This window comes from Rhinatrema bivittatum, chromosome 6 (genome assembly GCF_901001135.1).
Source record: "Rhinatrema bivittatum chromosome 6, aRhiBiv1.1, whole genome shotgun sequence".
Taxonomy (NCBI): domain Eukaryota; kingdom Metazoa; phylum Chordata; class Amphibia; order Gymnophiona; family Rhinatrematidae; genus Rhinatrema; species Rhinatrema bivittatum.
Window position 1 is genome coordinate 90,375,442 of NC_042620.1, and position 13,480 is coordinate 90,388,921.

The 13,480-nt window shown below is 44.4% G+C and overlaps 1 protein-coding gene across 7 annotated transcripts in view; it reads right to left on the bottom strand.

The window, feature by feature from the left end:
• RBMS1 (RNA binding motif single stranded interacting protein 1) overlaps nt 1-13,480 on the bottom strand; it is a 417,298-nt gene that overhangs the window by 227,023 nt on the left and 176,795 nt on the right. Inside the window, exon 1 of one of the 7 annotated variants that reach the window (XM_029605589.1) lies at nt 727-1,053. The exons of 4 other annotated variants lie outside the window; for them this stretch is intronic. In XM_029605589.1, the coding sequence (XP_029461449.1) occupies nt 727-975 (249 nt within the window). In that variant the 5' untranslated portion in view covers nt 976-1,053. Of the gene's footprint in view, nt 1-726; nt 1,054-13,480 lie in introns of those variants that run through there. 2 more of the 7 variants (XM_029605588.1, XM_029605590.1) reach the window with 2 other exon arrangements.

The window sequence follows — 13,480 nt, forward strand, 5'->3', positions numbered from 1 at the left end:
TATCATTCTATCCTTCCAAACGCACACAGTTTCATTGTACTGATGTGGGAGCAACAGACACTACAGATCTGTGCTTTCAATGCCTTTTATTTCGGTATATGAATTAGCACTCTCCCCTCCTCACAGAGATGGTCCTACGGATTTTATCTACCATTTCTGGGGCTGTCAGTCAGAAGAGTTTTATTGCTCTGTAAGCAAAAGGCTGCCATCGTTAGTTCGCTTCTATCTTGCCACTTAACCTCTACATGCAGCCAGAGGAGCCCAAGAAGCAGGGCTCCTGGCAAAGTTTAGGCTGAAACGTAACCTCATCTGTAATTATAAAATGGCTTTCTGACAAGAGCTAGCCGTCAGCCTTCCCAAGAATAAATACTCTGCTGGGCTGCAGCTACACAACCCAACTTCTTCATTATTTCTTTAGAGGCGAATCTTACGCAAAAGGCCAACGTCAACTTGCAATACTGACGCCCCCCTCCCAGAAAATAACCCCAAACTTTTTTTTTTTTTGTAGTCAACTAGAAACCAAAAACCCACCGAAACGTTGTCGTTTCGCTTTGAAAGGCGCCTAGTGGGAAGTTTGGTATTTTTCTTTCCACCCCCTTCCAGTCTAGCTCTGACAGCACAGCCGGTCAGGGATTATCCTACGCTGGGACTGCAAGTGTAACCGGGCTAAGTCTGCTAAGGTCGCACTCCCGGCAAAGAAAAGACATCGGGGTGCCGGACGCTCACCTGCTTCCGATACGCGGGTCTCACCGGGGTGCAGCTGCTGGGAAAAATCATTCCTCGTCCGCCCAGCCCGAGCCCAGCTCCGGCCCCGGCGCGCTCACTCCCGGCCGCCAACTTTCGCTGCAAGTTCCCCCTCGCGCCGCCTGGCCGTCCCCGGCTCCCGATCCCTCGCGCCGCCACCGCCCCAGATCCGGAGCGCCCCGCTGCCGCCGAACTCAAAGTCGGGCCGCCCCCGAGGCCATTAAAGGGCATTCATTGATCTGCCAGAGACTTCCCCGCACAGCCGGGCTCCGCCCACCGCGGCCGCTACCACGACGGGCGCGGGAGCCGCCCAGAAGCCGCCGAGCCTCCCGCTCCCCCGCCTGGCGCGGCCAGCCCGACCCACGGGTCGCTGCCCCGCTTGGACTCCGGATCCTGGTGGCTCCTCAGCTGAGCCCGGCCTGCCTTCTGCCCTGCAGTTCAGGGTCACCGTGCGGAGGAGCGCCTATGTGCCACCGCCCCCCCCCCCCCCCCCCCCCCCCATGCCGCGAATGGTCGCTCCTGCCTCGCATGCCGCACATTCCTGACAGCCGCCGTCAGCTCTTCCTGTGAGCAGCCAGCAGAGCAGAGCAGAGGCAGCCGCCAGAGCCCGGCAGGGAGGGAGCCACCCCAGCTCCTCCGCAAGACCGGATCCACAGTAACCTCCCACCCAGCACAGCCCAAGAGAAGACCAAATCCAGCCTAAGCTGTCACCCAGCAGAGACCAAATCTAAACTAACTTCCCATCCAGCACAGACCAAGAGAAGACCAAATCCAGCCTAACCTCTAACCCAACACCCAGCACCTGAAAACCAAAACCAACATAACCTCCCACTTAGCACAGCCCAAGAGAAGCCCAAATCCAGCCTAACCTTCCACCTAGCCAAAATCAAATCTAAACTAACTTCCCACCCAGCACAGACCAAGAGAAGCCCAAATCCAGCCAAACCTCTCATCCAGCATAGACCAAATCTAAACTAACCTCCCACCCAGCACAGACCATGAGAAGACCAAATCCAGCCTAACCTCTAACCCAAAACCCAGCACGTGAAGACCAAATCCAGCATAACCTCCTACCTAGCACAGCCCAAGAGAAGCCCAAATCCAGCCTAACCTCCCACCTAGCCAAGATCAAATCTAAACTAACTTCCCACCCAGCACAGACCAAGGGAAGACCAAATCCATCTTAACCTCTCACCTAGCACAGCCCAAGAGAAGCCCAAATCCAGCCTAACCTTCCACCTAGCCAAGATCAAATCTAAACTAAGCTCCCACCCAGCACAGACCAAGAGAAGACCAAATGTAAAGTAACCTCCCACCCAGCACAGACCAAGAGAAGACCAAATCCAGCCTAACCTCTCACCCTGCACAGACCAAATCTAAACTTGCCATCCAGCACATACCAAGAGAAGACCAAATCCAGCCTAACCTCTAACCCAACACCCAGCATGTGAAGCCCAAATCCAGCATAACCTCCCACCTAGCCAAGATCACATCTAAACTAACTTCCCACCCAGCACAGACCAAGAAAAGACCAAATATAAAGTAACTTCCCACCAAGCACAGACCAAGAGAAGACCAAATCCAGCCTAACCTACCACAGACCAAATCTAAACTAAACTTCCATCAACCATAGACCAAGAGGAGACCAAATCCACCTTCTCACCAAAACCCAGGAAGTGAAGCCCAAATCCAGCCTTTTCTCTCACCAAACAGAGATCAAGTGAAGACCAAATTCAGCCTAACCTCCCACCCAACAAACGACCAAACCTCCCACCGAACACAATAGAGCAAGAGAAATCCAGCTCCTAACACTCTGGAAGAGAAAAAACAAATTCAACCTACCCTCTCACCCAACATCCAGCAAGTGAAAACCAAATCCAGCCTAACTTTCCACTCTACACAGTGGGAAGACAAGGCCCATTGTAACCTTCCACCCAACAAAGAGCAAGAGAAGTCCAAATCCAACCTATCCTTCCACCCAGCATGTGACATCAATTCCAAACCTAGCCTTGGCTGCATACGGCAAGATATGACCTAATCCAACCCTTTTTAGCCTATCCAAAGCAACCATTCACTACAGGAATAACAAGGCAGGACCGAACCTAGCCTGAGCACAGAGTGTGCAAGGCAGATTTAATCCAACCTATTCTAATTCCTACTGAGCACAGAGAGAGCAAGACAAATCCAACCCAATTTACTCTAGCTTCACACTCCGGGCTGGTTTATCCATTAGGTGAACTAGGCAGCTGCTGTTTTGCTTAGTGCTTTAGCCTCTCTCTTCCCAGAAACTGCAGAAAACAGGAAGGGGAGGGGGTGAGGAAAGTGTATAGAACACAACAATCAAAAACTATTCCATTCTCTAATCCAGCCCCATCCCTTCCTGTGCAGGGAACAGGAGGGAAGGAGACAAGGCTGGAATGCACAGAGCACAGCAACAAAAAGCTACTCTGCTCCCTCATCCAGCAGCTCCCCTCCTGTTGTTCCCCCCTCCCCTTCCCCATCTGTCTGTAGGGAACAAGAGGAGAGGGGATTAGGTTGGAGTGGAGAGCAGATCATAGAGAAGTTCAGGTTTTGAACCCGACGACTGGAGGGTTGCCAATGTAACCCCAATCTTTAAAAAGGTCTCAAGAGTGATCCGGGAAACACTAGATTGGTGATTCTGACTTGAGTGCCGGGAAAAATAGTGGAAACTATTCTAAAGAGCAAAATCACAGAACATATACAGGCCAATGCAATATCGTGTGCTGAGCCTAGCGCACAGATTAATGAGCGCTTGGATGTGCGTCCATAACCCCTGATGCAATAAGGGGATCAGTGTGTCCAGAACACGTGCTTAACTAATAGCGCTCATCACATGTCAATTCCATGTTGATAAAGCTATTATCTATTACCCCGCGATGCAAAAAATCCCCATGTGCCTGAGGCGCACTTTTTAATCTGTCAAATTTTACGCCCTGCCCTGGAGCAGGCATAAAGTCTTCCCGCAAGTCAAAGGCTCTTAAAAACAAAAAAAACTGCTTTTCTGTGGTTCCTCCTACTTAGTATGGTTGCGATACTAAGTAAGAAGAACCACAGAAAGACGCACCATGCAAAAAAAACATCTGGACATAAAAAATTTCAGGGCGTACAATATACACCCACAATATACACACTCAGGGCCGTGTATATTGTGCATGCATATTGTGCCAGTAAATTAACTGCTGCAAGATAAAACAGATGCTCATAAATTGAGCCTCTGTTTTGGTAACCTGCACACAAAGGGCACTTAAATTATTCACTGGTTCACTTACTGCCGATTGGTCCATTCACTGTCACATGTTAGTGAAAGGACCAATCCCCTTTCAGAAGGCTGTCCTGAAAGGGGATTGGTCCTTTCACTGCCACTTGTCAGTGAAAAGGACCAATTGGGAACAGCCCTGCCAGGGGGGGTTTGAGGGAGGGAGCTCTGGCCAGGCTGTTCTAGATGCACAGCCACTTCTCCTGGGTGAACGATGCAGAGTGCTAGGGACACACAAATTATCCATTGCACATCCCTTGTAGCACAGCAGCTCTTTTGCGTACTGCATCAAGATCCCAGGAGAGGTGAATGTGCACGTGTTAAAAAACCATGAGTCTACTTTGGGAGCACGTTTTTTTATGTGCATGATATTGCATCGGCCTGACAGAAAGACATGGTTAATAGAATACAGCCAGCATGGATTTAAACAAAGAATATCTTGCTTCACCGATCTGCTACCTTTTTTGAAGGGGGTTAATAAATGTGTATAATGGTGAGCTGGTGGATGTACTGTATTTGGATTTCCAGAAGGCGTTTGACAAAGTGGCCCATGAGAGACTCCTGAAAAAATTAAAAAGTCACAGGATAGGAGGCAATGCTCTATTGTGGATTGAAAACTGGTTAAAAATAGGAAACAGAGAGTAGAACTAAATGGTCAGTTTTCTCAGTAGAGAAGTGTAAACAGTGGAGTGCCTCAGGGATCTGTACTGGAACTAATGCTTTTTAATATATTTATAAATGATCTGGAAAAGGGAAAGCATGAGGTAATCAGATCTGCAGATGACACAAAACTATTCTGTGTTGTTAAATCACATGCAGATTGTGCTAAATTGCAGGAGGACCTTGCAAGACTGGAAGACGGGGCATTCAAATGGCAGATGAAATGTAATGTGGCAAGTGCAAAGTGTTGCACATGAGGAAAAGTAACCTATACTGTAGTTGCATGATGTTAGGCCCCATGTTAGGAGTTACCACTCAGAAAAAGAATCTGGGCCTAATAGTGGACAATTCCTTGAAATCCTCAGCTCACTGTGCAGTGCAGGTCAAAAAAGCAAACAATGTTAGGAATTATTAGGAAAGGAATGAAGAATAAAACAGAGACTGTCATAATGTCACTGTATGATGAGGCCGCACCTGGAGTTCAGTGTGCAGCTCTCGTCGCCACATCTCCAAAAAGATTTCATTTCTGCCTATATTAACATTTGTTATGCTAAGCAGATTACATAGTTAAAACCATATAACATCAAAAAACATATAAAATATACAGGCAATACAAATATTTGTAAAATCTTATATTCTGTGTCTTCAAAAACAATTTCTGTCCAGCGCGGATTACAGAAATAAACAAACATAATAAAAAATAATGAACATAAAACAAAGTTACAATTGCATTGGAAAAGCTACAGAGAAGGACAAACAAAATGATAAAGGAGATGGAACATCTCCCTTATGAGGAAAGGCTAAAGAGGTTAGGGCTGATGAGCTTGGAGAAAATATGGATGAGAAGGGATATGAAAAAGGTCTTTAAAATCATGAGCTGAATAGAATGAGTAAATGTAAATCGGTTATTTACTCCTTCATAAAATATAAAGACTGCAGGACATTCCATGAAGTTAGTAAGTAGCACATTCAAAACAAATCAGAGAAAATTATTTTTCACTCAATGCACAATTAAGCTCTAGAATTCATTGCTGGAGGATGTGGTTAAATCAGTTGGCATATCTGGGTTTAAAAAGGGTTTGGACAAGTTCCTGGAGAAGTCCATAAACTGTTATTAACCAAGTAGACTTAGGGGCAGATTTTAAAACCTGCACACAGGCACAGATTTGTTCGGGCAACCCGGAGCAAACAAATCTATGCCCGATTTTATAAGATGGGTGTGCTACCGCGCACATGTTAGAAAATCCAGGGTCGGCTTGTGCAAGGGGGTGCACAATTGTGCAACTTGCGTGCGCCGAACCACACAGGCTGAAATCGGAGTGGCCTCGGAGGGAACTTTTCTACCGCTCCCCCTCCCCCACCTTCCCCTCCCTTCCCCTATCTAACCCACCCCCAGCCCTAACTAGATCCCCCCCTACCTTTGTTTAAGAAGTTACGCCTGCCCGAGGCAGGAGTAACTTGCGCGCGCCGGCGTGCCATCCCCCGGCACAGGCCGCTGTGCCGGAGGACTCGGGACCACCCCCCGACCGCTGCCATGCCCCCAGACCCGCCTCAGACCGCCGCCACGCCCCTGGACCCATCCCCTTCCCGCCCCTTTTTCGAAGCCCCGGGACATACATGTGTCCCGGGGCTTACGTACGCCACCGAGCCTATGCAAAATAGGCTCGGTGCGCGCAGGGGCAGATTTTCTCGGGTTACGCGCATAACGCACGTAGCCTTTGAAAATCTTCCCCTTAGGGAATAGCTACTACTTAAGACACTGAGAGGTCGAGGGATAGGAGGCACTGTTCCATTATGGATTGGTAACTGTATAAAAAGACAGGAAACAGAGGGTAGGCTAAATGGTCAATTTCCCAGAAGGAGAAAGGTCGTTAGTGGAGTGCACCAGGGATCTGTATTGAGACCTGTGCTATTCAGCATATTTATAAATGATCTGGAAAAAGGAACGATGAGTGAGGTGACTAAATTTGCAGATGACACAAAATCGTCTGAATGGTTAAATGGCAGTGGATTGTGAAGAACTGCAGAAGAACCTTGTGAGTAGGAGACTGGGCATCTAAATGGCAGATGCAGTTTAATGTGGACAAATGCACAGTAATGCACATAGGGAAAAATAATCCTAGCTACAGGTACATGATGCTGGCTTCCATGTAAGAAGTCATCAGCCAGGAAATGGACCTTGCAGCACTTATGGTCAATACCTTGAAATCTTCAGCTTAGTGTGTGGCCACAGTCAATAAGGCAAATAGAATGTTATGAATTATTTGGAAAGGAACAGATAACAAAACAGCGTATCATAATGCCTTTATACAGCTCCACGATGTGACCACACCTCGAGTACTGTGTGAAGTTCTGGTCGCCCTATCTCAAAAAAGCCATAGCAGACAGAAAAGGTACAGAGAAGGTTAACAAAAACGATAAAGGGAATAAATCTCCCTTATAGAGAAACACTAAACAGATTAGGGATCTTTAGCTTGGAAAAGCGATAACAGAGGGGATATGACTGAAATTTATAAAATCATGAGTGGGGTGGAATGGGTAAATAGGGAACAGTTATTTACCCTTTCAAACAACACTAACACTAGAGGACATGTCATGAAAACAGCAACTGACAGATTTAAAACAAATTGTAGGATGAATTTTTTTCACTCAAGTTATGGAATCTGTTGCCGGATGATATGGTCAAAGTAACTACTCTAGTGGGGTTCAAAAGAAGATTAGAGAAGTTCCAGAAGGAAAAGTCCATCAAAAGTTATTAGCACTTGGGAAATCCAGCGCTTATCCCTGGGAGTGTGATAGAAGAAACAGATCAACTATTGGAGATCCGACGAGTACTTGTGACCCAAACTGGCCACTATCGGCGATGGGATACTGAGCTCAATGGTCCTTGTTCTGACCAAGCATGACATTTCTTATGTTCTCTTGTGACATGATCTCCGAAACATATTTGTATTTCATATATCTCTATATTTGTATTTTTTACAGGATTGTTCTGGAAGGGGTGGTTGTGGTGTCATCATGATGAGTTTAATTATCAAAATCTCACAGATTGGGGTTGGCCCAGAGCCATAGCCAGGGAATATGGCACCTATGGCCAAATGAAAAAGTATGTTCTTACCTTGTACATTAGTATTTCTCAAGCCAGTCCTGGAGTACCCCTTAGCCAGACTGATTTTCAAGATGTCCACAATAAATATGCATGAGATAGATTTGCATGCACTGCCTTCACTACATATTTATATCCTTGGCATAAATGCAACAGCTCAAACCCTGAGCCTGATTCAATGTTGCCAGTGGTGCTAAATAGACAAATAAAATTGAGGCCAGTATTGACCCCTATGGAACACTACGTGAAAAAATCATCAGTTCAGAGACCTTAGAATCCCAAATGACCTGGTCAGGACAACTCCCTTCAATCCCAGGTCAGCAAGGTGCTTAAGCAATAGCTGATGGTCTACAATGTCAATCAGTGTCACCAGCGCAGCCTTTCCTGGATCTGCTTTTATCCCACTCTCATTGGAGAGCGACCAGAGCATTTCTATGCTCTACTTAGCATGAGAGCCTGACGGCCTTGGGTGAAAAACATTTGGTTTCTTCAAAAAATTTGATAACTGAGCAGTCACAACTTTTTCTAGCACCTTCACTACAAAAGGGAGTTTAGAGACTAAATCCTTGACATTCATAGGTTTCCTAATTAATGGGTGCACCATGGCCTCCCTATCCCAGGGAAGATAACCCTGGGTTAGGCTAACTGTGATAATAGCTAACAAATATTTAGAGACCCAAGTCTTGAGATTTGGAAGGCATAGGGTCCAGACTTGATTACTATTTACTCATTATGCTTAGGGCTTTCTCATTTGTCAAAACAGATGATAAACTAAAGGATGAAAATGTACTCCTTGGGTTCCCTACCCCCAGTAAGTAAAGATCAAATCCAGCCTAATTTCTCACCCAATACCCTTTTCATGGACTTCGTCTGCTTTGGGCATGAGATCCAGAGAGAATTCTTTCTGGATTTTCATAACCCTTTCATCAAAAAAGGGAGCAAAGAATTCGGCCAAGTAACCAGCATCATTACAAAGGGATTTAGTGCTTTTGGTCAAAAAATTGGACATCAATTGAAACAACTACTTTGGATGATTTTCTGTGTTCTTCAATTTTTTAGAGAGACAACTCTTGTTGCTAGCAAGTGCATTACAGTGCAACCAAATAGTGTTTGTTTTATGCTTCGGCCATTGTCTTTCAGCCTAGCAGACTTGTCTTTTAAGCAACATGAAACAAGCGTGAAACCAGGTTCTCTTATGTCTAACTTTCCTTATCTGGTACTTCAAAGAAGCAGCCTTATCATAAGCTGCTTGGAAAACAGAATCCCAAATAGCTGGCTATCAAGTGACCTAGTATCAAAGTCGTCAAAAAACTGGTTCATGACCATTTCTAGCTTCGCCATGTCTCTATCAGGGGTATTTCTATAAATCTTTAATTTCTGTAATTCATTCATGATCAAGTCCTAATCATTGTTCTAAAAGTGAAACAGAGCAGATGGCAGTCTGACCAGGATATTAGGAGGAATCAAAATGCCTCCTCATCATCCAATCCAAGTGAGGTGAAGTAAAATCAGGTCTAATATGTGATCCACAACATGTTTGTTTGGACCCTTTGATGAGCTCCAAATCTGACATAATACTCAAACTATGTAGCACAATAAAGGATGAAAGAGAACTCCTCTACATTATGTAAAGAAAGAACTTTCCCCTATAAATAGTAAGTTTTGGGTCAATACAATCAATGTGATCAATATGGCTGGAATTACCCCACCATATATACTTCCAGATACACAGAGTATAATTCCATGAATTAACAGGTCAAGCAAACAATTAAGTATCTTCCAAGTCCACATAAGATGGACCCCAAATGCTCATATATTTTGCATGCTCATTTTTTAGGTCAAAGCGTAACAATTCAATATCTGCAATATCTCTACTATGCAAACGCCAGTGCTCAATGCTGGGACAGGCCTTCCAAAAATGGTAAATCTGGTAGATCTGGCCACTAAAAGCAGCTGCCCCCCTTAATGTTCAATATTTAACCGGAACCAAAGACTTGTTCCATCGACCCAATAATCCCAACTCAGGTGTTACATGAATAGGGATACCAAGAAAATTAGCAATTTCCTGAGTGACTTGTTTCCAAAAACTGCTAACCATCGGGCAGAACCACCACATATGAATACATGTGCCTGTCTGGCCGCAGAATGTCCAGCATTGAACTCCAGCACCTGGAAAACATTTAGAATAAAATATGGGGGTACGGTACGTTCTATTCAGCAACTTAACCATTAATTCTGTTCTCTTAGTACAGATGGAACTATGATGCACAGAACTCCATATTAACTTCCAAGTTCTGTGATCTAGCTCTAAACTTAAGTCCATGGCTGGGGCTGACTTCTGCGCCACCCCGTGCATAGAGTCCCCACCACTGTCTCCACACTGCCGCGCCCCCTGCAGCAGCATGGGCAGCCCTCTGTTTCTTCGGCTGCCAGGCTGCCAGAAGAGGATATGAGCTCATATCCTCTTCCAGGAGCCGAAGAAGGAGAGAGCGCTACCGCAGCATTCTCTCCATCCTCCGCCGCCACCGACCGGCTGGCCCACCGCCTCCCCGGGTGTGCTGCTCCGTGCAATTGCATGGTTTGCACACCCGGTCGCTCTGGGCCTGCTTAAGGTCATTGTTCCAGGCATCGCTATTGACTGTAAGTTTTTTTTCCCCATATTTACTAAGTAGAATTCCTGAATATATAAGAGAAATACTCTTCCTATATGCATCAGGGTCACTCATAAAAGTCTCCAGCCCATCTAGTTGCCATAGTGGCTTAGCCAAATTGAATCTTTCACCCAACGCCCTTTGTAGTTAGAGATAAAAAGCATGGGAATGAGGGGAAAGCTCAAATACCTCACAAAGGGACTGAAAAATAAAAAAAAACATCTTCATCCCATACTTGAGAGCACTGTATCTCCATTCCCTAAAAGCTGATGAAAACGTACATCCTGAGAGAGTCGGGTTTTCATATATAGGTGCAATAGGAGAGTTAACATCCTCCGCCTGTCTGCTTGCTTCAGGACCTGTCGCTAAACTTGAACAGTATGAACAAGCAGGGGGCTATTCCTACAAACTCTTCTGCTACTGGGAGATTCTGGAGCAAGGAAAGGAAGAACCACCAGGTTCAGTGCCTGACGTTTCTCCATCTCTAGCCATGCCTCTTCCCAAGCATTTACTGGGCTTGGGAAGAGGCTTAGGTTTGTACTCTGTTTTGTTTTATATCATTGTAACTATGTGAACTGTTGTGATGGCACCCCCGAGCGACAGTATATAAAAATCAATAAATCAATAAATAAAAATGAGTCTTGCTGCCCAATAAATACTCTGAGATTAGGCAAGGCCATACCGCCCTGCGTCTTGGGCAACCAGAGGCATCTTACCCAATCCTAGCCTGCATACCCTGCCAAATGAACTTGGAGATCCACTTGTTCAGGTCCTTAAATGCACTGATGGGGAGCCGACATGGTACGTGCTGAAACATATATAAGAGTTTTGGAAGGTCATTTTAAGCAAATTGATTCTACCTGTCCACGAGATAGTCAAGTGTTCCCAGCTCTGCATTTTTTGTTTTATTTGAGTTATTAATGGAGTGTAATTTTTCACATAGAGAGCCTTAAAGTTCCTTGGGATAAAAATCCCTAAATACTGAAAATCAGTGCTTACTATCTTGAAACCCCTAAGAGATGCCAGGACTCCCATTTCTAAATCTAGTAAAAACATTTCAGATTTGTTGAAATTGACTTTATACCCTGCCAAGGAAGAAAAATTTCTAAAGAGAGCAGGAAATATTGGCCCTGACGTTTTAGGAGATGTTATATTTACAAGCACATCATCCGCATATAGAGAAATTTTGTGAACTCTGTCCCCATGCGAAACCCCTGAATACCAGGATGCTGTTGAATAGCAGCCACTAGGGATTCAATGGCTAAGTCAAAAAGCAAGAGAGAGAGAGAGAGAGCATCCCTACCTCGCCCCCCAAGCTAATTAAAAAAAAAAAAAGGGGGGAAAGAATCATGTTGGTATTTATCGTACTCGCAGTTTTTCGTACATAGCCTTAATCCAAGCAATAAAGTGAGCAGGTATACCATCTCTTTCTAGTACTGCAAATAAAAAGGGCCATGTAAGGCTGTCAAATGCCTTTTCAGCATCTAAGGAAATGATCATCCCTGACATTCCCTTCACTTTAGCTAAACGTGGAGTTCCTCTCCTTCATAAATCCAATTTAGACAGGATGCACTAAATGCAGGATCTGTAGTACCCTGGCAAGTATTTTAATATCTGAGTTAAGTAAGGATATTGGCCTATAGGAGCCATATTCTACAGCATCCTTTCCCTTTTTATAAATAAATGTTATTGTGGCATCCGCGACTGACCAGTCTCCCCCACAGCATTAAAAATCAGTAGAAGAAGAGAAACTTGCAATAAGTGCTTTTTTAAAAAATCAATAGAGAACCATCTGGGCCTGGACACTTCTCATCTGGTAAAGCTTTAACAGCAGCCTAAATTTCCAGTAGGAAAATAGACTCATCCAGCATGTCCTTTTGGGCCTCAGGAAGGGAGGGTAACCCCAGATTCTGCAAAAAGTCATAAATCTCAGACGTTTCCTCCTTCAGGCACTTTATAAAGATTAGAAAAATACTGCACAACGGCCTTCTCAGTCTCAGAAGATTTAGCAGTAGTTCCACCCTTTTACTCCTTATTTGAGATCTGCACACTCTTTTCTTAGTTACGCTAGCAAAAAAAAGGCACCGGCCTTATACCCATGCTCATAGAATCTAAGTTTAGTATATTTCAAGGCCTTCCCAATCCTGCTTATATCTAGAGTTTGCAACTCCCGTCTACATTTCTCCAAAGTTTTGACAACTTGGGCCGAATAGGTCTGTTTATGTCTGATCTCCAAAGCTCGAATTTCAGCTAACAGCAAAGCTTCCTTCCTCTTTCTTTCCTTTTGAATATGACTAGCAAATAAGTTTCCCCATAAAAAAAAAAAAGCTTTAAAGGTCTTCCACCGCAATGCTGGAGCATAGTCCCTCTCCAAATTATGGAGCTCAAATTCTTCTATAGTCTTCTTAACAAGATTAGGAAAACGTTTATCACCTAAACGTTTATCACCTAAGTATTAAGTCGGCAAGTATAGGCCTTAGATTGAACGACTTCAAAGATTAAGCAAAACTCCATGGGATGATGGTTCGAAATAGTACATGATAAAATTTTACAACTTTTCAATTTAGATATTAAATTCAGACTACAAAGAAAGCAGTCTATCCTACTATAAGTTCTGTGCCTAGGGGAGTAAAACATGTAGTCTTTTTTCATTGGGGTGATGGTATCTCCAGATGTCTGTGAGATTAAATGTAGCAATCAAATCCCTGAAACACAAATAAGGAGGGATATTAAACCTGGATTGAGAAGTTTTATCAACTAGTGAGTCTGGACAGATATTTCAATCCTCTCCTAGGCATAAATATTCAAACCCAAACACTGCTATCTTAACAGTAAGATTATGATAAAATTCTGAATGTTCTGCATTGGGGCCATACACATTCACTAGCAAAAAGGGAACAGAATACAATAAACCCTCTATTAATAAAAATGTTCCTTTTATATCAGCCAATGAGCAGCGAACAATGAAAGGCAGGCTCTTGTGAATGAGAATACAAATCCCCCTGCTCCTTGAGATGTAGAAGGTGTAATAAATTTGCCCCA